Source organism: Tursiops truncatus, chromosome 2 (genome assembly GCF_011762595.2).
Source record: "Tursiops truncatus isolate mTurTru1 chromosome 2, mTurTru1.mat.Y, whole genome shotgun sequence".
NCBI classification, from domain to species: Eukaryota; Metazoa; Chordata; class Mammalia; order Artiodactyla; family Delphinidae; genus Tursiops; species Tursiops truncatus.
In genome coordinates, this window is record NC_047035.1 from 93,212,019 (window position 1) to 93,237,443 (window position 25,425).

Below are 25,425 nucleotides of genomic sequence, written 5' to 3' on the forward strand. Positions count from 1 at the left end.
ACCAGTGACCAACACCTTTTAAGTGCCTCCTGCTTGAGTGTTTGTTCTCTCTTGTCCTGGTTTCAGTGGAAACTCAGCAACCTCTGGGCCCTTTTACAAAGCAAAATTGGGGGCTTACAAAGAAAGAAGATGGAGTTAAGAGCACTCACAAGTAAATTCACCCAACAACTGCTATAAGGGGTGTAGGTAAGCACACACCTGATATTCAGGAAGGTTTGAAGGCTGAAGTGAGATGCAGTGAGCTTATTTTAGAACCTGGTAGAGCTCAAGGAACCATTTCTGAGATAAACATCCTTATTCAAATGCCACAGACACACTGTTTCCCTCAACAGAGAGACTTGAGGCCCAGCAGTTTTTATGCTAGAGCAGATTTGGGTCAGAATCAAAGTTTTAAAGACTTTTTATTGAAGAAGTTAAAAGATTCATTGGCCAGCAGCCAAGCGTAGTCTGATTTGTTTGCATTTCCTCTGGGAACTCACAGGCAAGCAAGGAATTGGCCAGCCACGACTGTGAGGGTTACTCACTCCCCTGTGGGCCTTTTCTCCCTGGGCATTTACAAGGTGGGGGAGGAGAGCCGGGGGAACTCTTTCCTCACAAAGGCCCAGTTCAGCAGCCCAGTCAAGCTGCAGTTCTCTTCAGGGTAAAGAAGCCTGCAGTCTCCCCTCCCATCAACCCAGTGTTTATTAGTCCACAAGTGAGACCAACATCACTCAGAGGGTGAGAGGCAATGAGGGGAGAGATGGGAGGCGACATGTCACCACTTCTCTCTACCAGTCATGGTCGGAGGACCTGCTCCAGGCTCAGAGGCATCAAGCATGCATGCTCATGGGCTGGTTTTCCTTGTTCAAGTTCTTGCAGATGTTACGTTTTGCCAAGAATCCTTCAAACAACCCTACTGTCCGTAGTTAGAGAGCTTGGGGGAAATTTGTTGACAGAATTTAACTTTAAAAAAATGAAAAAAGGGCTTCCCCGGTGGCGCACTGGTTGAGAGTCCGCCTGCCGATGCAGGGGACACGGGTTCGTGCCCCGGTCCGGGAAGATCCCACATGCCGCGGAGCAGCTAGGCCCGTGAGCCATGGCCACTGAGCCTGTGCGTCCGGAGCCTGTGCTCCGCAACGGGAGAGGCCACAACAGTGAGAGGCCACAACAGTGAGAGGCCACAACAGTGAGAGGCCTGCGTACCACACACACACAAAAAAGAAAACCAAACCCAAAACTTGGTATGGTTTTGTGATTTAGAAGAAGGTGCTGGTATAGCCACACGTGTGTACACACACACACACACACACACACACACACACACAGAGCATGAAGATCCCTCTCTTTTTCTCAGGAATTTGATCACATTGGCAGAAAATTAGGCAAAAATGTAACAGGATATATGACTGCAAGAAAATGAGGAGGAGTTGAGAGATTTAAAGAGGTGGGTCCTTGGTTCTCTGGGACCAATAAATCCTGACATGTGGCTGTGATGCCCCTTGCTGAGGAATTCATGACCTCTTCAATAGTCTGAACACCCAGGTAGGAGGTGGAACAGGAAAACTGGAGGTCCTGCATATATAGATGTGCTAGGGCATGGGATGAACAGACAGGGGACCCAAGGGTGAATGTGCCAAGGAGGATTCTGGGAAGGTGGTGGAGTAAGAAGCAACAGGAAATGTGTTTCCCCACCTAGAATAACAATTGCACTGGCAGAATTTGTCTTACATAACTATTTTGGAACTCCGGAGTTTATTGAATAAGGCTTGTCACTTGCAGAGGAAGACCTGGAAGGTTAATTTTGGTCAATTTCAGCTATTAGCACAGTAGTAGCTACCCATTCCCTATCCCCAGCCACGTGGCAGGCAGCTGTGCGCATGTCCCTGTAGCATCTTACGCACAGCTTTCAGGAACCAAGGTGGGCAAAAAGGACCCTGTCTTCCAAATATCGGGGATCTGTGCTCTGATCACTGATTGCTCCTTCTGATCACAGAGGTGCAGGTGATCATTGTCGTACCTCCCACCATTGCTGTAAGTCCCTCATCTTCCAGCTGATGTGACTTCTAGGGGATTTAGAGAACTGGCACCTTCCCCTCGTCATATTTCTCTTTTTTCCTTTTTGGGAGCCAGGTATCAAAGACAAGGACATTCAAAATCACCTTCATATATGGGGAAAATTAGAAAGTGACTATGCATGCCCAGGGAAAAGTGCAAGCTCAGAAAGGAGCTGAGAAGACCTTAGGTTTATACCTCAGGCTTGGCACAGAGACAGCCTATGACAATAAAACAACAACAGAAACAACAAAATCTAGCAAGCTCTGGGAAAGGGGAGAACCTGATTTCCAAAGTTAACATATTATTAGATTCAAATGTCCAGTTTTCAACAAAAAATCATCATCCAAGAATCCTATATCTGGCTAAACTGTCCTTCAGAAGTGAGGGAGAAATTAAGATGTTCCCAGAAAAACAAAAGCTAAGGGAGTTTGTTACCACTAGCCCCACCCTGGAAGAAATGCTCAAGGGAGTCCTGCAGGGTGAAATTAAAAGACACTAGGCAGGGCTTCCCTGGTGGCACAGTGGTTAAGAATATGCCTGCCAATACAGGGGGCACGGGTTCGAGCCCTGGACTGGGAAGATCCCACATGCCTCAGAGCAACTAAGCCCGTGCTCCGTAACCACTGAGCCTGCGCTCTAGAGCCCACGAGCCACAACTACTGAAGCCCATGTGCCTAGAGCCTGTGCTCCGCAACAAGAGAAGTCACCGCAATGAGAAGCCCGCGCACCGCAATGAAGAGTAGCTCCCGCTCACTGCAACTAAAGAAAGCCTACACACAGCAACAAAGACCCAAGGCAGCCAAAAAAAAAAAAAAAAAAAAAAAATACACTAGGCAGTAACTTGAAGCTTATGAAGTAAAGATCTCAATAGCAGTAAATACATGGGCAATTATAAAAGCTAATATTAATGTAACAATAATTTGTAACTCCGCTTTTTGTTTTCTACATGATTTAAGGACTAGTACATTTAAAAGAATTATTTGTTTATGTTTTGAGGGACACAATGCATAAAGATGTCATTTTGTGATATCAACAACTGAAAGGGGTGGGGTCAGAGCTATAAAGGAGCAGAGTTTTTGTATGTTATTGAAGTTAAACTGGTATAAATTCAAATTAGAGTATTATAACTTTAGGATGTCAAATGTAATCCCCAGGGTAACCACAAAGAAAAGTTATACACAAAAGTAAATGAGAAAGAATTTTAACATTTCTCTACAAAATATCAACTAAACACAAAAGAAGAAAGAAATGCAGGAAATGAGGGACAAAAAGCTATAAGGCATATAGAAAACAAATAGCAAAAGGACAGAAGTAAGTCCCTCCTTATCAGTAACTACTTTAAATGTAAATAGATTAAACTCTCCAATCAAAAGACAGAGATTGGCAGAATGGATAAAAACACATGATCCAACTATATGCTGTTTACAAAAGACTCACTTCAGATCCAAAGACACAAATACGTTGAAAGTGAAAGGATGGAAAAAGATACTTCATGCAAATAGAAACCAAAACAGAGCAGGAGTGGCTATACTAATATCAGACAAAATAGATTTTAAATCCAAAAATGTTACAAGAGACAAAGAAGTACATTGTATATTGATAAAAGGTTCAATACAGCAAGAAGATATGACAATTATAAACGTTTATGCACTTAATAGCAGACCATCAAAAGCCATGAAGCAAAACCTGATAGAATCAAAGAGAGAAATAGATATTCTACAATACTAGTTCGAGACTTCAGTACCCACTCTTCCTTACACTTAGCTGAATCCGCCCCCCTTCCCCCCATGCAGAGGCTGATGAGGCTTGTCTTCAACAGAGGATGCTTGAGGCTCAACCTGGTTCAGCGTAATGAGTCTTAGTCATGGGTGTCATCAGGATTTGTTTGCTCTGAATCTACAATCATAGGGCAATTCCAATATTGATAAATTATTGTTTATGATATTTTTGGGGGGAGGGGCGAGCCACTTTTATATTGCTAGTAAGGTGAGGTGGGGTTGGGAGGTGATAGCTAAAGGGTACCAGGTTCCTTTTTGAGGTCATGAAAATGTTGTAAAATTGACTGTGGTTGTGGTTGCACAAAACTCTGAATATACCCAAAGCCACTGAATTCTACACTTTAAATAGGCGAATTGTATGTTACGTGAATTATATTTCAATAAAGCTATTTTTAAAAAGGTGAGCTCACAGACTTAGAGAACAAACTTATGGTTACCAGTGGGGAAGGGTGGGAGGGAGGGATAGACTGGGAATTTGGGATTGACATTTACACACTGCTATATTTAAAATAAAATGCCTAAAAATAAAAAAATAAAAAGGTGAGTTCGCAACACCAAGGTGCATGGAATATACTGTGTAAAGATATGTATTAAAGATGATTCAAACAATGCAGGGGAAGGTTTTGAGAATTCCATAAAATGTCCCATTTTTGGGGGGAATGGCTTTATTAATATATTTTAAAGTAATTCTGATAGTTTCCCATGATATTTGACTCAAATCGGTAGTGACTTATTCATGACTTTGCATATTACCCTGTTATCTCTACAGAGATACATTACTGGAGTTGGACACGTTTCAGCTTAAAATGTATGTCTCAGTAAAAGATCAGTCCTAACATTGAATAGCAGTGAGCCCCTACTAAGCTGGTGACTGGCTGACTACCTGGGCCCACATTGTGCAGTTCACTGGTCTTTGTGGTTTTTACCTTGCATTTTCTGGCTTAAAGCTTTTCCCTTCTGAAATCACGAATTTAGATCTACAGTCAAAAATCTTTTTTAAAAATTGAAATATAGTTGATTTACAGTATTGTGTTAGTTTCAGGTGTACAGCATAGTGATTCAGTTTTGTTTGTTTTCCAGGTTATATTCCATTATAGGTTATTACAAGATATTGAATATAATTCCCTGTGGTATACAGTAAGTCCTTGTTGCTTATCTATTTTATGTATAGTAGTTTGTATCTGTTAAACCCATACCCCTAATTTGTCCCTCCTGCCCTCCCTCTCCCCTTTGGTAACCATAAATTTGTTTTCTATGTCTGTGAGTCTGTTTCTGTTTTGTATATACATTCATTTGTATTATTTTTAATTTTTAAAAATTGTATTTATTTTTGGCTGCATTGGGTCTTTGTTGCTGCGTGTGGGCTTTCTTTAGTTGCAGAGAGTGGGGGCTACTCTTCCTTGTGGTGTTGCGCGGGCTTCTCATTGTGGTGGCTTCTCTTGTTGCGGATCACGGGCTCTAGGTGTGCAGGCTTCAGTAGTTGTAGCTTGCAGACTCTAGAGCGCTGGCTCAGTAGTTGTGGCGCATGGGCTTAGTTGCTCCGTGGCATATGGGATCTTCCCGGACCAGGGCTTGAACCCATGTCCCCTGCATTGGCAGGTGGATCCTTAACCACTGTGCCACCAGGGAAGCCCTGTATTATTTTTTAGATTCCACATTTGAGTGGTATCATATAGTATTTGTCTTTCTCTGTCTGACTTATTTCACTAAGCATAATATTCTCTAGGTCCATTAACCCCTAGTTGGCCTCATCATTTGCAGATATTTTCTCCTATTCTGTAGGTCGTGTTTTCATTTTGTTGAAGGTTTCCTTTGCTGTGCAAAAGCTTGTAAGTTTAATTATGTCCCACTTGTTTATTTTTGCTTTTATTTCTTTTGCCTTGGGAGACTGATCTAAGAAAATATTGCTACAATTTATGTCAGAGAATGTTTTGCTTATGTTCTCTTCTAGGAGTTTTATAGTGTCATGTCTTATAGTTGACCATTTTGAGTTTATTTTTGTATATAGCTTGAGGGAGTGTTCTAATTTCATTGATTTACACGTAGCTGTCCAGTTTTCCCAACACCACTTGTTGAAGAGACTGTCTTTTCTCCATTGTATATTCTTCTCTCCTTTGTCATAGATTAATTGACCGTAGGTATGTGGGTTTATTTCTGGGTTCTCTATTTTATTCCATTGAACTATATGTCTGTTTTTATGCCAGTACCACACTGTTTTGATTACTATAGTTTTGTAGTATAGTCTGATGTCTGGAAGGGGTAGGCCTCCAGCTTTGTTCTTTTTCCTCAGGATTGCTTTGGCAATTCTGGGCCTTTGTGGTTCTATATAAATTTCAGGATTATTTATTCTAGTTCTGTGAAAAATGTTATGGGTATTTTGATAGGAATTGCATTAACTCTGTAGATTGCTTTTGGTAGTATGGCCTTTTAAACAATATTAATTCTTCCAATCCAAGAGCATGGAATATCTTTCCATTTCTTTGAATTGTCTTCAATTTTCTTTCTTTTTTTAAATTAATTTTTTTATTTCTTGTTTTTCTTTTTTTTAATAAATTAATTTAATTTATTTATTTATTTTTGGCTGTGTTGGGTCTTCATTGCTGCGCACGGGCTTTCTCTAGTTGTGGTGAGTGGGGACTACTCTTCATTGCGGTGCGTGGGCTTCTCATTGCAGTGGCTTCTCTTGTTGTGGAGCATGGACTCTAGGCACGTGGCCTTCAGTAGTTGCAGCACATGGGGTCGGTAGTTGTGGCTCACGGGCTCTAGAGCACAGGCTCAGTAGTTGTGGCTCATGGGCTTAGTTGCTCCGTGGCATGTGGGATCTTCCCGGACCAGGGATGGAACCCATGTCCGCTGAATTGGCAGGCGGATTCTCATCCACCGCGGCACCAGGGAAGACCCCCTTTCTTTTTCAAATTTTTATTGGAGTATAATTGATTTACAATATTGTGTTAGTTGTCTTGAATTTTCTTTATCAGTGTTTTATAGTTTTCAGCATATAGGTCTTTTGCCTCCTTGGTTAGGTTTATTCCTAGGTTTTTTGTTTGTCTGTTTTCATTTTTGTTTTTACTTTCTATGCTCAAAGATCTTGAAGGGAATCATTGAGGTGTCATTTCTCAGTCCATTTGGAAGAAGGGAATCATTGAGGTGTCATTTCTCAGTCCATTTGGAAGTATTGCTTCGTTTAAATAATGAACAGCTTCACTTCTAAGAAACATACAATATAGAAATGCGCAGAGCTTCTTCCCTCTTACGATACTCGGAATGTGAAATTTTGGGACTGGAGGGATTCTTAGAGACCTTGTGCAACTCTCTGTTTTTACGGTTGAGGAAACTGAGGCCCAGAGAAGTGAAGTATTGATATAAGGAAATCACCAGGTATTGGGCAAGCTGAGACTAAACCTCCTGACTCATGGCTTGTTTCATATTCTATACCTTCTGCTGCTTATGAAAGCTGAAAAGAAAATAAAACCCAAAATACTCATCTCCCTGGTCTCCCCAAACCCAAACTCAACAACCTGTTTCTAAAATCAAGTTGTAACTGTTTCTGAATCACAGAGCAGGGGTAGCCCCATCCTATCACTGAGGAAGTATGACCCTCTCAGCAGGGAAGCTGCTGCTCTGATAGGTGGAAGGACCCCAATTACCCACCAGGGACCAGCCCACAAGCTCTTCTTTCACAAGTGAGAGAGGCTGGAAGAGTGCTCTCTCCCTCCATAAAGTAGGCTAATTGCGGCTTCCTTGCTAGCCTCCGCACTTGCTCTGTGCCAAGCTCTGGCTCCCACCCAGCTCCTCCTTAAGGCGGAGCCAAACCCCAGACTCCCTTGTCCCAGGAGCTGGTCCAGAAAGGCCTTAGAGTCAGCAAGAGGAGCTCTATACCACAGCCTGGGGGACACTGGCTGCCCAAGCTCCAGCTTCCTGGGTGAGTGGCCAGACCTCTCCTCTGTAGAGACCTGCCCCAGCTCAGCATAGAAATGACAAGGTAGGGAAAGGACAGGTTAGTAGTGTCACTGAGGAATATATAAATATACCACTATACCACTATAATGAGAATATACCAGTGCTGGAGGTAAGGTGTGAAAGAGAGCTTGCTCTGGCTGACCACTCCTTCTTCTGACACTGGGAGGAATTCTGAGTGTCACATGCCTTAAGTTCAGATAAGAAATAAGCTCCTAGGATCCTGGGACCACACAACTGATACCTGGGCCTCTGCACTCCAACAGGTGCTGCTGGATTGGGAGAGTATGATCAGGTGCAGGTGACTTTTCTTCACAAGGAGGTTTTGCAAGGTTTCTCCACTCTTCCCTTCCTTGGGAGGAGCAGTGTCTGGTGTGTCCAGCGATGGCCTCTCTTGTGCTTTGAGATTTATTATCAGAATTGCCAGGATGGGTTGGTCAATTCTTTGATTACTTATGGTAGCTTTTTCTGGCCAGTTTTCAAAGGGAAGGCAGGACATGTGGGATCCCACCTCTTTCCGTAGAAGGCCTATGTGTCCCCCAGACACAGGTTCACCCCTCAACCTTTGAGCCCCCAAAAATGAGTCACCGTCAGGGGCAGGGTAACACTCATTCATTCTCTGCAAGCCTATACTTTCATATGTTGTAGCAACATTTCTCAAAATGAAGAACTCATGGATGCCCAAGCTATGCCTGCAGACCCCTAGGGGATGCCCAGGTAGTTAGAGAAATGCATTAAGTTAAGTTCTCTTCTTTCACTTGATCAATCAGCATGAACAACACTGTAAACACAAAGAGAAACTCGGACCCTGAAGACGGATGGCACCACGTGGCTATAAGGTAGTCATCCCTATGTGACTCAGAAAGTACTGAGGCTGATTTTGATTTTTTTAAAAAAATATTTATTTATTTATTTGGTTGCGCCGGGTCTTAGTTGCGGCACGTGGGATCCTCTTTGCTGCATGCAGGATCTTTGTTGCAGTGTGTGGGATCTTTAGTAGTGGCATGCGGGGTCTAGTTCCCTGACCAGGGATCAAACCCGGGCCCCCTGCATTGGGAGCGCAGAGTCTTAACTGCTGGACTACCAGGGAAGTCCCTGATTTTGATTTTTTTTTTTTAAGTTGTCAGAATGAAACAAAAATTTAAAAACTCCATTTAGAACTCATGGACTTTAACCCACTCACCCCTGCTCCCCCAGAACTTTCAGGGATTTCCAGATGCCATTTTGAGGAATAGGATTGTAGAAGAGTCTTTCCCCTATCAAGCAAGGCCTCCCTCTAAGGAAAGAGCAAGAGGTGGCCTGGTTTGAGCTGTGGCCCAATAGCAGGATCACACTAAACAAAGGAAACCCACTGACCACACAGTTCTGAGTTGGGAGGGCCCTGGAAACCCTTTCTTCAAAGGCCATCTGATTCATGACTCTATTGTCAATATCCCATTCCATTCCTGGACAGTTCCTGCTAATGCAATGTCTTTGCAGCCAGAGTTGGCTGATCTAGAATTTTCACTGATTGGTTTTGCTCTTGACATCTGGGACCACGTTGAATTTTTTTTTAAAAGCCCCCAAAATATTGGGGCAGAGGGTGCATAGGCCTGATTTGAGCTCATTTCTTTTTTTATATAAATGGATACAAGAAGTTCATTGGAGCAGCCAATGAATGTACTGATTTGCTGCTGAAAAATGTACAGATGGGTGAGATGGGAGTTTGGAGAAGTACAGATGATGAAGCCTTTTCATTTGGATTTGTCACTGAGCAGAGACCTGGAGTTGCTGAGGGTGTCAAGACTCACAAATGCAAACACAGGGAAGAAGAGTGATAACAGACACATGGCAGGCACAGCCAGCAGGGAATGTGTTTCTGTAGGGTTCAGACACACAAAGAAGGACACAACCAGGGGTGGTGTCCTCCGCTGGGGACAGAGCTAAGTGCTCAGGGATGGTGGAAGACTCAGTGATGTTTCCAGATGAAACTGCTCCTGCCACCCCCACAACCCTTAAAGAATGGGTCCTGTCTCTGCCCTTGGGTTGCTGAGCCAGGCATTGCTCTCTGAAGTTTGCGTGGGGCTTGAGCAAGTGAGTGTTTCAGTACTGTTGCTTCTTTTGAAATCGGTTTTCTTTAAGGTGCCACCTACATGTAGATATTGTAACTTTGCTTTTGTGGGTTTTCACTATCGAAAATTTAGTACAGAGTTCCAAGCACAAATGTATGTCTACAGAGTCTTATTTTTATAAGCATCTGCTGGCCTCTGTCACATTGTTTTCAACCAAAACAGCTTTTTAGGGGCACTAAGTGACGTGGTTAGAGTCTTCAGGATAAACCAATAATGAGATTCCTTGGCCACTAGATTGTTATGTAAAATATTTGAAATTTGTAAGCTTTTCTGTTGGCCCATGAAACTCAATCATCACATGAATTTACATGCCAGCGGTATATTTGAAAGGCATACACGGGATAGGTGTTGACTTTTTAGAGGCGTGGTGGGTTACTTGTGCCTGGGTAACCCAGGTTCCCTTGGCTACTGTTGATAAGATGGAGACACACCTGGCTGGCCTCGTGGTAGAGCACCCTTTGGCTGCCTCAGTGGAGAAGCCTAAGGTGGTAGAACGTTTTGGTCCACATCGTCATTGCACCCCATTCCTTCAGTGGCTTGAGGCTCAGAACCTCCCACTGTGCCGTGACCTGTGGAGAGAGGAGAACCTGCAGTCCTCTTTGGCTGGGGATCCTGCCTTCTTCCCTGCTGTGTCTCAGATGGACAGGAGACAGTTCCACCCATTCCTTTGGCAGGGCTGAGTTCTCTGGGTAGGTCCACCTACTTAGTGAAAAAAGAACCTGCTTCTAGAACCATCCATCATACTAGAAAGCGGTCCTTCATCAGACAAGTACACCAACACAGGCATCGAGGAGGACTCTGTATGTGAAAATTCGGCTACGGCTGGGCTGCTTGCTGCCTGGTGGCAGGTGGGCAGGGAGGAGCCTGTCGCCTGTATCTTCCACGGGCACTGCCTAAATGACCAGTGACCTCCCCAGCCCAGATGTGCACAGGGCATCACTGTTCTGTCCTCGGGACTGTGAGAAGGGGCTGGGCCATGTTTGTCAAACATGGAGACAGGGGCTGACGTAACTATTCCCTATTCCCTGCTGGACATCCTTCCTGTGAAGTAATTTTGAATACTGGTAGCTGAAGAACTTAACAGGATACTTTATACTGATGTTGACATGGGAGCCAGTTGGGGCTGAATGGCCACAGCAGGTTCAGTGACCATCTTTTCACACCCTCGCACCAACCATCTCTGCTAGAGAGAGGCCATGGGGTGGGATGAACCATGGGGCTGAGCTAATATAGTATTTTTGCATTATCATCAGATACAGGGGAAGCATAACAGGACAGGAGGTGATGATGGAAGGACAAATCTCTTAAGGTGGTGTCCTCCAGACAACGTTATAAGGCATTAAATATTTTGTGTGAAAGCAAGGATTTGAGACATTCAGAGAAGGCGGTCACAGTGTCTATGAACTAGCTCCCCACTAACCAGGGGAACAGCCTCCACACTATACGTTCTACCCCAGGGGCTACTTTCCCTTAGGGTCTGAGTGCAAAGCTCTTACTCTTCATTGTCGTCTTCCTTTCAATCCCATTATTCCTAACACTGTATCTAACTCCAAGGAATTTGATTTTTGAATCACAACTCCAAAACTTCTTATTTGAAGGGTAATTTCAATTTATTAACAAACCAGAGAAAACAGCACAGAATGACTGTGAAAGACCAAGAAAGATGGGTAGGGCTTCATTCTGCCCAACTCTCCTGTGCATGCCAGCATAAACCTTCCCTGTGCCTCCCGGATGGTGCCCCTCAGATGGGGAGAGGCCAGTCCTGCAGGGGCAGGGGGAGCATAGTTCTTCTCTGCTTCTGCATGATGGGTGGGAAACTCTCTCTCCACTCTCCCCCTCCCCACCCCAGAAAGTTTCCCTCTGCAGGACCATAAACCTGCACATCTAAGACCTAAAAAACATAGCTCTTGAAAAATACTTTTCCAATTTGCAGCTATACTTTTTCACACCTTTGGATTCATTTTTATTTTGTTTGAAACAGCACATCTAGAGACAAATTGCAAACCCAGCCCATTAGAAACTATTGTTCTTTTCTCTGCTGCTTAATAGTCTAGATCCAGGTTGATCCCTGCCACATGCCAAAGAGAAACTAGTTAGACCTTTTATTAGTTTTTAAAAGCATGAACATAATCTCATTTGATCCTCACAGCAGCCCTGGGAGGTAGGCAGGTGGGCATGATGGTTCCAGGATCCAGAGGACAAAATTGTAACTGATGGAGCTGGGAACCAAACCCATGTCCTCTGACCCCTGGTCCAGGGCTCCTTCCATTCCACAAGATGAACTGGGCCCACCTAGATGAGTAGGGCAGCTTTTCTGCTTAGAATAGATGAGATGTCCTTTGGGCTTGCAAACAAAGGAGATTTTAAGTACAGACCTCAGCAGAGAGCTTAGGTGATAAACACACCTGAGCTCAATCTAGCATCAACATCAGAGGGATGAACAGGACAGAACATGGGCATCTTTGACAAGGGTTTCTTCTTGTTTTCCTGATTCTCACCTGGAACACGCTGGGTGCTGTAACATGAATGCAGCCAAGTCCAGGAGGAGGGAAGGCATTCAGAGGACTTTCTCGTCTAGCAATTTATTGATTCCTTCACAAATCCTCTTGAGGTTGGGCCTACAGTCTCCATCCAGGCTATAAAGGGTGGAGAGGAACTCCATATCAGCAAAGTGGTTGAAGACATGGTTGATGCGCCCGTGGCTCCGGGGTGTCAGGTGTCTCTGTACCAGTTCATGCACCAGGTCCTGGCACTCATGTAGGAGCTTGGAGAGCACATTTCTATCGAAGGTGTATTCTACCTCATAGAAGCTGACGATTGTCATGGCCGTCTGGTTCAGTTTCTTCCTGAGCTTCTCCACGATAACAACCTCCTCCTGGCTGAACTGGTTGTTCCGGTAGAGGATCCCAATTTTGATTGCCACCTTGATTAAGTCTTTCATGATCTTGTGGGCTTCCTTCTTGTTGTGTGTGTGCTCTTTGGTGACTTTATAGAGCTCATCAAAGATCTCGCTGCTGGTGTCATCAATCAGCATGTTGGCCACAGTTTTACTGGCTATTTTGCTCAGAATCTTCTTCTGGGCTTGAAGGGCAAGGTTCTTTGAACTAAAAACATCAGGACCTATGGTAAGAAAAGAAATAAAAGTTATAGAAATACTGGAACTGTTTATTATGTTTCTACAAGTGAAACATACTAACTTGAACTTACGTTCTTACAGCAAAAATTCATGCCTTCATACCCCACGACTCTTTTATGGAACCCCACCCCCAGCCCGGTTACTCGACTGTGCTTGCCACATGACATGCTTGTTTACCCTCTTGAACCTTTTAAATTGTGCTCTTTCCTCTCTAGACGTGGTCTCCTCATGTCCGGGCCAAATCTCATGCTTTTGACTTACTTCATGCAAAAAGCCTCCTTGACTCTATTTGCTCACGAAGAACTCCCTACAATGATTACTGCCCAGGAAACTATTCAGTTTTGCAAATTTACAGAAGGAAATTATTGCTTAATGATAAGAACGTAGCACCAATGCCAACCCCATTCTTAGGACAGACCTGGGTGGTTGATCATGGTAGTATTTTTTCTTTTCTTTTCTTTTTTTTTTTTTTTTTTTGCGGTACGTGGGCCTCTCACTGTTGTGGCCTCTCCCGTCTGGACGCGCAGGCTCAGCGGCCGTGGCTCACAGGTCCAGCCGCTCCGCAGCATGTGGGATCTTCCTGGACCAGGGCACAAACCCGTGTCCCATGCATCGGCAGGCGGACTCTCAACCACTGTGCCACCAGGGAAGCCCCATGGTAGTGTTTTTTGACTGAGTCTCAGAATTCATATTTCATTGAGTCTAAGATGTATTTTTTTTCATGTTTGATATCTTGGAAATTGGGATGTGTCTTATAGTCACTGTTGCGAGGTGGTAGTTGTGCTGTGGTTGCATTACCTGTGTGTGCATCAGTTTACACAATAGGAGACAGATTTGGAATAAGTCATGAGTACTCTTGTAAGAAATGTTGCTCACCAATGTTCTCGATGGCACACAGAACCACATTTTGTGGGAAACACAGACATCAACAGTTCCAAGCAAAGATGCTTCAGCTGAGTACAGAACTACCCTGAATGTGAGGAAGCTTAGAAAAACCAAAGCCACTTTATTTCCCCGTTACTTTCCACTTTATGAACAAATGAGAACAATATATGTTAAAAGAAATAACACTATGTACAAGTAAGTCTAAAAGGGATCTTTCAATAAGTATAAAATTAAAATTCTAAGCAATAAGAAAGCAACCATTTGCAGTTTAATTGGCAGCATTTTCTTCTTTCTTAAGAGCATAAAAGGCATCTTATAATCGATGGTGTCTTAGATTGGATCGAACACTCCATGAAGTCACCAGTTAGCTGGAACTGATATTTGACAGTCAGCAGTACGTGTGTGCATCGTTCTTATCTTCCCAAGGACATTCAAGTCGCTGGAGGACAGAGACAACATCTCCTACAGCACTTAGCTCAGTTCTGGGCACAGGGATGGAATGGTGTTTGTTAAGTTAAATGCCAGAATAATACTGCAGAAGAATAAATTTTCCTTTGAGAACTGACGGCTCTAGGATCTCTAGAGTTTTTGTCCAGTGCTCTGTGGCAACATGGAAGTGACAGGCAGCATGGACAGACAGGTGGCCACACATACTAGCTTTTGCAATCCTGTCTGGCCCCTCCCCAACTCATATCCCACCCCCTCTGCCCACCTCAGACCCATCCCCTCAGTGGAATGCTATTAATCCCTGGTGCTTAGGTCTTGCAGACACGGACTCAGTTAACACTTAAACACAATTCAGACATACACCGCAGCACTTCCTCCACCCGCATATCCCCTCATGGACTGACTCCCTCCCTCCCAGCCCAGCCTTGCTCCCTAGGCCCTGGGTCTTTCCAGGACAGCTACTTCTGCTAACGGACCTCTTCCAGATGTAAGCTGCAGGGTCATGGCCTTGAGTGGGGTCACTAAAGTGGGATCAGCAGAACTAAAGCAGCAGGCACCACGGGTCTCCCACAGCCCCAGGAAGCTCTCTCCTAAAAGTCTGAGACCATAGACTCTTTAAGCAACTTTGGAGCAAGTGACCCTGATACAGCCAGGATTTTCCCTTCAGCTTCAGTGTGAAGGGAATAAACAGTAATTCTTGACTTTTCCTTACGGTGAGATTTATGCCCTTCCAGAGTTTGAGACAAATAATATTTCTGCCCGGTCTGATCATCTACCATGGTTACCCAGACCTTTGTGTAAATAACCTTTGTTCCAAAAACATCAAATTCCTCCTCCCCAAACAAATATTTACCAGCATTAAGGATGTTTAAAAGATTGTGCTGTATGCTTTGAAATCAGTTCCACAGGAGAAACTTAAAGACTTTGAGCTTTGGCCCTGTCACCAAAATAAGTATATGCCTCCTTAGGTGATTATTTTGATGGGAACAATGGAATCTAGATGGATCTGTTCTGGAATATCAAAAATTGAGTCATTTCTTTGTAGGCACAACTCCTAAAAACTGCTTGAGAAGAAGGTATTTGAAGAGGTTCTCTGGAAATGCAGCACACACGCATTTACACAGAAGCAACAGATCAACTGTGTGTCCACTGGAATGTAAGCTCTGTGGGAGCAGGGATTTGTGACCAAGCCCCACTGGACGTCCCAAGCCCAGGGCATTGGTGGCCCACGGCAGCTGTTGTTGAATGAGGAAGCACTGGCTCTGTGCCAGGCACTTCATGGCTTTAACCCTAAGAGCTGGGTGAAGCTGGTGTTTTTAACCAAGGCTTCCCTGCTAGCCGGATTCCAAACCCTGCTCTTTCACCACCAGCATTCCCAGAAGTTTTCTCCAGAGCAGTGGTCATCACACCTTTTGCTGTTACAGCCCCATAAGAATTTTGAAAAGCTAGTACTTCCTTGCACATTTTTTAACTTGACAGCAAGTATTTTTCACCTTATGGTTAAATAGTTAAAATTTCTAAGTAGATTAAATGTCTAGATATTATAAATATTGATACTTTAAAATCAATGTGTTAAATTATTCTTTTAAAAGTGTCCAATGTACATACCACATACCGCAGTGATACAACAGCCATTATTGTCCGTTTTAAAATGACAGGAGCAAGCTCTCCTTTAAAAATTAGAGCTGCTGCCATAAATAAGACAAAAAGACGACCCTCAGAATGGGAGAAAATATTTGCAAACGAAGCAACTGACAAAGGATTAATCTCCAAAATTTACAGCAGCTCATGCAGCTCAATGTCAAAAAAACAAACAACCCAATCCAATAATGGGCAGAAAACCTAAATAGACATTTCTCCAAAGAAGATATACAGATTGCCAGCAAACACATGAAAGGATGCTCAACATCACTAATCATTAGAAAAATGCAAATCAAAACTACAATGAGGTATCACCTCACACCGGTCAGAAAGGCCATCATCAAAAAATCTACAAACAATAAATGCTGGAGAGGGTGTGGAGAAAAGGAACCCTCTTGCACTGTTGGTGGGAATGTAAATTGATACAGCCACTATGGAGAACAGTATGGAGGTTCCTTAAAAAACTAAAAATAGAACTACCATACGACCCAGCAATCCCACTATTGGGCATACACCCTGAGAAAACCATAATTCAAGAAGAGTCATGTACCACAAGGTTCACTGCAGCTCTATTTACAATAGCCAGGACATGGAAGCAACCTAAGTGTCCATCCTCAGATGAATGGATAAAGAAGATGTGGCACATATATACAATGGAATATTACTCAGCCATAAAAGGAAACAAAATTGAGTTATTTGTGGTGAGGTGGATGGACCTAGAGACTCATACAGAGTGAAATTAAGTCAGAAAGAGAAAAACAAATACCATATGCTAACACATATATATGTCATCTAAAAAAAAATGTTCTGAAGAACCTAGGGGCAGGAGAGGAATAAAGACGCAGACGTAGAGAACGGACTTGAGGACATGGGAACGGGTAACGGTAAGCTGGGACGAAGTGAGAGAGTGGTATGGACATATATACACTACCAAATGTAAATAGATAGCTAGTGGGAAGCAGCCACATAGCACAGGGAGATCAGCTCGGCGCTTTGTGTCCATCTAGAGGGGTGGGATAGGGAGGGTGGGAGGGAGATACAAGAGGGAGGGGATATGGGGATATATGTATATGTATAGCTGATTCACTTTGTTATAAAGCAGAAACTAACACACCATTGTAAAGCAATTATACTCCAATAAAGATGTTAAAAAAAAATTAGAGTTGCTACATTATTCTTTTTTCTCCTTGAAATTGTATCTCTATTCTATGACATTCAGAAACTTTAACTTGATATCTGTTTTTATGCTTGAAAATGTTTTATTTGATCAATCCGTCATAATTCTCTATAACCAAAGGATCCATACATATTGAAATTTAAATTAAAAGACAATTCCAGTGATCAAAATCTCCAGTCCTTAAAAAAATTCCTTCTGGAGTGAGTTATCATTCTGATTATTTTGGGTACAAGTATTAAACTTTTGATAAATACTAAACATAAAAAATAAAGTTTTAATGGAAATGCACCTCCAAATGAGATGGGTAGGGGCAGGTTATGGTGCTTTGATTAAGACAGGCATCACCAACACCAAAGCTTCACATCATCCCTTTGTTTGACCAGGTTTTCCAACCCAGGAAAATGTATTTGTTGCAATAAGATTCCTTATGGGTGGGAACCCCATGACTGAAACAGTGGAAAGAAGGAAAGTTCACCACCCTGTGACCTCAGATTTTTGCTCTGACAGATGAATTTAGAAGAGTATTGCGGCTTCCTTGGTGGCGCAGTGGTTAAGAATCCGCCTGCCAACACAGGGGACACAGCTTCAAGTCCTTGTCTGGGAAGATCCCACATGCCACGGAGCAACTAAGCCCGTGTGCCACAACTACTGAAGCCTGCACGCCTAGAGCGTGTGCCCCACAACAAGAGAAGCCACCGCAATGAGAAGCCCTCGCACCGCAACGAAGAGTAGCCCCTGCTCGCCGCAACTAGAGAAAGCCCACACGCAGCAACGAAGACCCAACGCAGCCAAAAAAAAAAAATTAAATACATTTATATAAGAAAAGAGTATTGAAGTGAGAAAGAGGAATTGGATTTATAAATCAGTTCCCCCAAAACTCTCCTCATCTGCTCATCGCATGGAAAGTCTCTGGTCTCTCCGTGGTGCGCACACCAGTTTGAGTCCTGCTCTTTTGTAAGAGCAGCAGCATTCCATGAGATGTTAAGTGGTGTTCTTTGGGGGATGGGGGTGGGGGAGGGGAGTAAAGAGGTTTTTTTTTTTTTAAAGGTTATACTCCATTTATAATTATAAAATATTGGCTATATTCCCCATGTTGTACAATATATCCTTGTAGCTTATTCTTTGCATAATAGTTTGTACCTCTGAATTCTCTACCCCTATCTTGCCCCTCTCTTCCCTCTCCCCACTGGTAACCATTAGTCTGTTTTCTGTATCTGTGAGTCTGCTTCTTTTTTGTTATATTCACTAGTTTGTTGCTGTATGTTTTAGATTCCACATGAGTGATGTCATACAGTATTTGCCTTTCCCTGACCGACTCATTTCACTTCTCATAGTACTCTCTGAATAAAGTTTCTTGATCAAATAAGTTTGGAAAACACTGGGTTAAGCAACATTAAACAGAATCTTGTAAGACTTTAAAAATATTTCTTTAATTGATTAGGGTGTTTTATCAACTGTCAGAGAGGCGTGGGTATGGTAGGCAGAATCATGGCCCCCAAAGATGTCCACATCCTAGTCCTGGAACCTGTGCGTGTGTTACCTCATCTGGTAAAAGAGACTTTGCAGACATGACTAAAGTTAAGGATTTGGGGATGGAGAAATCACCCTGGATTAGCCAGTGAGCCTGATGCAATCACAGGGGTCTTTATCAGTGAAAGAGGGAGAGAGAGTCAGAAAAGGAGATGTGGTGATGGGAGGAGAGGATCGAAGGGATGTAAAATGGCTGGCTTCAAAGATGGAGGAGGGAACCACCAGCCAAGGAACGTAGGCAGCCTCTAGAAGCTGAAAAAGGCAAGGGAACAGATTACCCCTAGAGCCTTCAGAAAAAATGCAGCCCTGCTGACACAATGAGTTTCAGACCTGTATAACTCATTTAGGATGTCTGACCTCCAAAGCTGTGAGATGATAAATTTATGTTGTTTTAAATCACTGAGTTTGTGGTAATTTGTTACAGTAGCTCTAGGAAACTACTTCAGGTGAGTAGAGTGTGGTAAAGCATTTCTCAGTTTTATCTGGTCAGGAAACTCTGGTTTATTCGTTGTTGTTTTTTTGTTTTTTGGCGCACTGCAAGGCGTGCGGGATCTTAGTTCCCCGACCAGGGATTGAACCTGTGCCCCCTGCAGTGGGAGCACTGGACCGTCAGGGAAGTCCCAGAAAACTGTGTTTTTTGAGTAGAGTTACCAACTGCCCTGATTTGCCAGGATTGAGGGGTTTCCTGCATGGTAGACTTTCAGGGCTAAAACTGGAAAAGTCCAGGCAACTTGGGACACGTTGGTCACCCTATTCCTGAGCCACTAGTGATACATATTATCATTGACCTAAAAAATGAAGAACAGGGAAGTAACAAAGGAAAAATTCCAGAGGGAGGAAGATGATACATACCTAATATTGAAGATCCTATCATCTCAGCAGGGTAAGCTGTATACTCTTGTTGCCACACTTATTTTTTGCGGTACGTGGGCCTCTCACTGTTGTGGCTTCTCCTGTTGCAGAGCACAGGCTCCGGACGCGCAGGCTCAGCGGCCATGGCTCACGGGCCTAGCCACTCCGTGGCATGTGGGATCCTCCCGGACCAGGGCATGAACCCGCATCCCCTGCATCGGCAGGCGGACTCTCAACCACTGCGCCACCAGGGAAGCCCCCTTCTCTACTTTTAAATTCTAGAGTCAATCTTAACTTTTTTTGGGGGGGTCTCTTTTGGGCCAAGGTTTCTTTTGTCCCTTGGTTGCTCTGCAATTATTGAGCATTTACTATTTGTTCAACTCTGTAAGAAGTGCTATGGGGGACGTCCTCCCCACCCCCAATATTTAATTGGGTGCTACTCTGAATATTGTCCTGCAGGGAGGAGAGATATAGACAAATGAAACAAAATACTTAAATATGTGAAACAGCCCAAATTGGCATGAGTGAGAACAGCTGGGGGAAGCTCTATGGGCTCTGAAGGTAGACTTCAATGTGGATAGGTGGGGATGGCTACAATATCAGGAAGTGGTTTCTAAAGTTATCCAAACAGGCCAGCAATTTTCCCCCAATCACAAAGGCCTTGGGTGGTTTCCCTCATATGTTCTCAGCTATTTCTCTTGTAAAAGAACATGTTATTTACCTACAAAGGGACTTGAGGTACAAGCTTCTATGGTGTGGGCTCAGGAGGGTCACAGGTATCAAATCTCTGAAGCCCAACAATCAAGAGGCTAGAGCAGAGGAATTACAGATCATCAAATTATAAGGGAAGCTTTAACAAAAAACAACAAGCAAGTAGATTCCCACACTTACTCCAGACTGTCAGTATTAAAATCTTTAGGAGTAAGGCCAGTAATCACAAGCTCTCTAACATTCAGCATGATTCTGACATGCTGAAGGTAGGGCCCACTGATCACGGCATGCCCCAATGTGTATCTTACAGAATACTAGTCCCATCAGATGTTCCAGGGGAGAAAGTTTTGTGGTGAGCTAAATGAGTTTGTAGATGACTACACATTGTGGCTGGCTTTTCATGGTGCGCCATACCAGGTAGCTTATTAAAGGCTCTGAGAGGTCCTGTAGTAAAGATACCTGTATAGTTTTGTTATTTATTTGATGAAATAACATCAAGACACCAATCTGGTCAACTCTGACAACTCCCAGGGGGAGGGCTGGAGAGCCAGTACTGTTTCCAACACGCACACACGATTTAAGGGAGAGTGTGTGCACTGAGGGAGAGCTGGGTGGGGCAGACTTTTTGTAGATGGAAATCTTGGGCTTGTTTCCTTCCATCCATCCTTCTGTCTCCACCTTTTGCAGTTTTGCAGAGGGACCATGTTGGTGACCCATCAGGGAGAAACACTAGGGGCTGAGAGGAAGAGTGTGAGCTTTGGAAGCCAAAGTCAGGAGTGCAGTTGGGATACCTGGGGAAACAGGCCTAACTGGCATGCACATGTTTGTTTGTGGGAAACACCGGGAAGATCTAGGATAGGTCGTGGCAAAAACTATTCTTTTTTTCTTGCATACAAGCCTTAAGAAGGCTCTTTTAGCCAGCAATGATTCTCTTAACCATTTTTGAACAAAAGTTCCCATTTCCCAGCCATGAAAAGTAAGGGATTGTTTACAGTAGCTTAGAATCTCTGAGAATGGAAATAAAAATGTGATTATGCAGCTATTATTATGCAGCTCACCTAACTAGCACAAGGAGAGGAGACTGAGGAAGCTGCAAAGTTCATCCTTGTAGGAAAAAACAGGGGCTTCCTTAAACCAAATCTGATGGAGGAGCTCAGATGAAAGGATTATGGAGTCAGTGCTCTGAGAATAAGCACCCTTGGAACATTACAAGGAAAGAAAAAGTACCAGAACTATGTTGGGAAAATGGCGTGACAATGGGAGTGAACTAGTTTGAAGAGAGAAAGCAAAAGATAATTTAAGTGGGCCCTTCACTGCATGGAAAAATGCTGGGGCTAGTCTGAGCTGAGCTTCTATAAATGATGTTCAGCTGTAGCACAGGTGATGTTTCCACGTTTCTAGAAAACACTAAGCTCTCCCGGATGGTGAAATGCCAAGCTGGTGGTGATAAACAGCAGGAAGATCTTATCAAGTCAAGGGTGAGTGGGCAGAAAAGAGGCAGATGAACTTCAGCATGGTAAGGGCAAAGTAATACATTCCAGGAAATATAAATGATAGTTATGAAAGATGACAGGCTCTCAGCTGTCACTTACAGCCCAGAGAGGAGCTTTGAGCATCAAGCCAGGATGGATTGTGGCAGAGAGGGGCTAGGGGACAGACTCAGCTCTTCTCTCCTTACTCTCAGGACTTGGTAACTTCTCTACCTCTGGTTAAGGAGTGCGTGGAAAACTAGCATATGAGGATGGATAGCTGTTTCAAAATTATAAAGTTATCTGTAATAGCACTCACACAATATCACTTCACTTCTGTAAACGGCTTAGGATAATGGCAAGGAAGAGAGTTAGCTAAAAATGTTAAGTAGAAGTTAGGGGTGGAGATGGTACCCTGAGAAAAACAATCTGTGGTGCTTAATAAGCACCATCTGTCAAAGTCGAAGGTCCAGAGTACAAGGAAAGTGGGAGGGGAGTCTCCGGGGCATGGGGAGGGGAAGGCCTGGGCAAAGGGTGATTTGTGGTAGTCCAAGTTTCTGGCACTCAATCACTTACACTTAACTGTTGGAAATAAAGTTCAAGCAAGCTTCCTTGAGGCGGAGCAGCCTTACAAACTACTTTGAATGTGAACTTTCACAATGAGCACCTATCCTTCTGCTCACCTGCACAGGCACCCAGAAAAGCTGATTGGGCCAGTCATGTCCCTTAAGCTCCATCCTTCACAGCCAATAAGGGGCCAGGAGCCGGGGGAGAGTAATACCCTCCCCCCTCCCTTCCTGCTTCATGGTGGGTTCTCTGGATGAATGATAAGGAAGAGGTTGGCTCTGGGGGTGAGGTGGTCTGCAGGATGGGATATCCATGACAAGGATACAACACCTTCTAGAGAAGACATTGCCTCTGCTTAAGTTCTAGGTCCCTATGTAGCTATGGGGACAAAACTATTAAGGAACCTTAAGTAGTTTTTGAAATGTAAACCTAACACTGTTACAGTTTCCAGAAAGACTAACTGAGGTGTTGCATCCCCAGTGGAGTCAAACTGGAGAACATTTTCCTTTGTATACTGCCGGAGTATTAAAGAAAAAAGATGGCACTGGAGGAGGTACAATGAAGTGAAATGGTCAAGGGATGGTAGGATCTTTGAGTTAGAGACAAGCAAAATCTTGATCCTTCCCTCCCCCCACAGAAAATGATCAATGCTTGGCAGCTCATGAAAAATGCCTTTTAGGTCTAATCCCTGTCATACTTGAATGAGATGGCATTTTCTAGGCTTAAGAAAGGTACTTTGGGATAATTTAAAAGGCATCACAGTAAAACTTAGATGACCTAGGAGGGATAGGAAATAGACTTTTCTGACTGGGGGTTAATCCAGCACACCCTTGAGGCTTTCTTAGGTTTGGTCTCTTCCCCACCCTCCAAGAGAGCCTTGAGGACATGTCCCCTGGGCTCACCCCTGATGCTGAGAAAACCTGAGGTCCCCAGATTTCCACTGCCTGCAATAAGAAGCAAGCAGCTTGTGGGTCCTGTGAGTGGGTCACCGTGACTTGAAGGGCAGCAGCTTCCACCAGGCACTCTGAGGGCGTGTGCAAAATGAAAACATTAGAACCTTTATTTCTGTTTCCTTGTTTTCTAATGAGATGGGTTAAGCTTTACTAATATTTAACATTCAGGCTAACCTTGGGACCCACTGGTGTGTGGCATTCTAAGGAAAGCGGGGAAGATCCCCCTGTTTCCCGGGGATGGGGGAGTATTTTAGTGTGTCTCTCTGATTTGTTTGTTGCCTTTCAGCAGTTTTGATTTTTTTTGGCATATGTTTGCGTGTGCTTGGTTAAACAGACTCACTGATTATATTATTTAGTTCTAACTAAACTAACCCTTATGAAATGGACCAATGATTTCAAAAGATTCCTGCAAGAAACAAAACTGAGGCCTGAAGACAATACACTAATCATGCCAGCACAAGTAAATGGCAAGAACATGGCAGAGCTGACGATTATCCTCCTCATCGTAAGAGCTTTTCTGCAGCTAAATTATAAGGTAAAAGTACTGATCTAGTCAGATCAAACAAGAAATGGGCTATAAAAATTTCAAAAATTCTAATAAGATGATTTGAAATATGGACTTTACACACTTTTACTTGCTTCGAGATATTCCCCAAGGCAGTAGGAAGCCACAGCAATTAGCAAGACAGACATATTGTGATTTTGATCTTAGCTTGTCCTGTGGGTGACGGGGAGAGGCAATAAGGAACAGACTGTGTGACTTTGGGGGAGAGGGATGCGTCAGGGGTGATGCTGAGTGCTTCCTCTAGCTTGGGAGATGTGGGGTGGGGAACATTAGGCAGCACCAACTGAAACAGGCATCTGGGAGCATGTGTGGGGAAGATGACTTCAGTCCTGAGTACGCTGAGTTCGAGGGGTTCCAGGGGGGCATCTAGGTAGAGATGGTCACATGAGCCTGTACAGTAGGCACCTCCAACTCAACATGTTCTACCCCGAGCTCCCCATTTCCCCATTCAAACCATGTCCCTATCCATCAAGCAATTGATGGTGAAAAGACCTAGTTTCCCTAAATAATTAGCCAATTAAAGACGCAGATGTAGAGGATGGACTTGAGGACACGGGGAGGGGGAAGGGTAAGCTGGGATGAAGTGAGAGAGTGGCATGGACATATATACACTACCAAATGTAAAATAGCTAGCTAGAGGGAAGCAGCTAGCTAGAGGGAGATCAGCTTGGTGATTTGTGACCACCTAGAGGGATGGGATAGGTAGGGTGGGAGGGAGACACAAGAGGGAGGAGATAGGGGGATATATGTATATGTATAGCTGATTCACTTTGTTATACAGCAGAAACAAACATACCATTGTAAAGCAATTATACTCCAATAAAGATGTTAAAAAATAAAAAGATCCCGAGGGATAAACAGGTTATTCCTTTAAAATGCAAATTCCTACTTCAGTGGTTAAAATGTACTCTCTGTTCAAAGCTTGCTGGGGATCAAGTTAGTCAATCACACGATAGCCCTCCTAGGGCTTCTCTCTCCCCTTCGTGGCCCACCACCAAATCGCCCCTCCTTCCCCACCAAGAAAATGGATTCTTTTAAAATGAGGATAGGAAGTGAGAGGCAGGCTTGGGTACAGTAGGATTGGGGTGGAGAGTGGAAGGAGGAAGGACTGAATTGCTAGAGACAGCCAAATGCAGGGGAGGGGTGTTGCATTAGCCAGTCTTCACCACTTTGCATTCCCCTTCATGTGGCCAGTCGTCCTGCCTCTAGCTCGGGCTTGGGTGCCCCTGAAATCTTGCCTTTGGGTCAGGCCTGGGAACAGCCACAGAGTTTTGCTTTGCCCTGGGTGGCTGCTCAGTCCTAGAGATTCATTCATCCAGCAGTCAGGAGTGAGGATTTGAGTGTTTTGGGGGGACCAGATATGATGAAATTTCCTAGCTAATACTGGATGTTTTAGGGTGCTGAGAAAGGACATGCAATAGTAGACAAAACAGGGTGTTTCTTTTTTTTTTTTTTTTTTTTTGCGGTACGCGGGCCTCTCACTGTTGTGGCCTCTCCCGTTGCGGAGCATAGGCTCCGGACGCGCAGGCTCAGCGGCCATGGCTTACGGGCCCAGCCGCTCCGCGGCATGTGGGATCTTCCCGGACTGGGGCATGAACCCACGTCCCCTGCA

General features: G+C 43.9%; 2 protein-coding genes across 6 annotated transcripts in view; one reads left to right on the forward strand and one right to left on the reverse strand.

The window, feature by feature from the left end:
* Positions 1-15,432, forward strand: part of AP4E1 (adaptor related protein complex 4 subunit epsilon 1) — a 105,698-nt gene extending 90,266 nt beyond the window's left edge. For 2 of the 3 annotated variants that reach the window (XM_073800990.1, XM_073800991.1), the window contains one exon: positions 4,893-5,069. In XM_073800990.1, coding sequence (XP_073657091.1) covers positions 4,893-4,909 — 17 coding nt within the window. In that variant the 3' untranslated portion in view covers positions 4,910-5,069. Of the gene's footprint in view, positions 1-4,892; positions 5,070-15,393 lie in introns of those variants that run through there. The other variant, XM_073800992.1, reaches the window with a different exon arrangement.
* Positions 11,817-25,425, reverse strand: part of TNFAIP8L3 (TNF alpha induced protein 8 like 3) — a 39,961-nt gene continuing 26,352 nt past the window's right edge. For 2 of the 3 annotated variants that reach the window (XM_019929544.2, XM_073800997.1), the window contains exon 2: positions 11,817-13,000. In XM_019929544.2, coding sequence (XP_019785103.1) covers positions 12,438-13,000 — 563 coding nt within the window. In that variant the 3' untranslated portion in view covers positions 11,817-12,437. Of the gene's footprint in view, positions 13,001-13,434; positions 15,412-25,425 lie in introns of those variants that run through there. The other variant, XM_073800996.1, reaches the window with a different exon arrangement.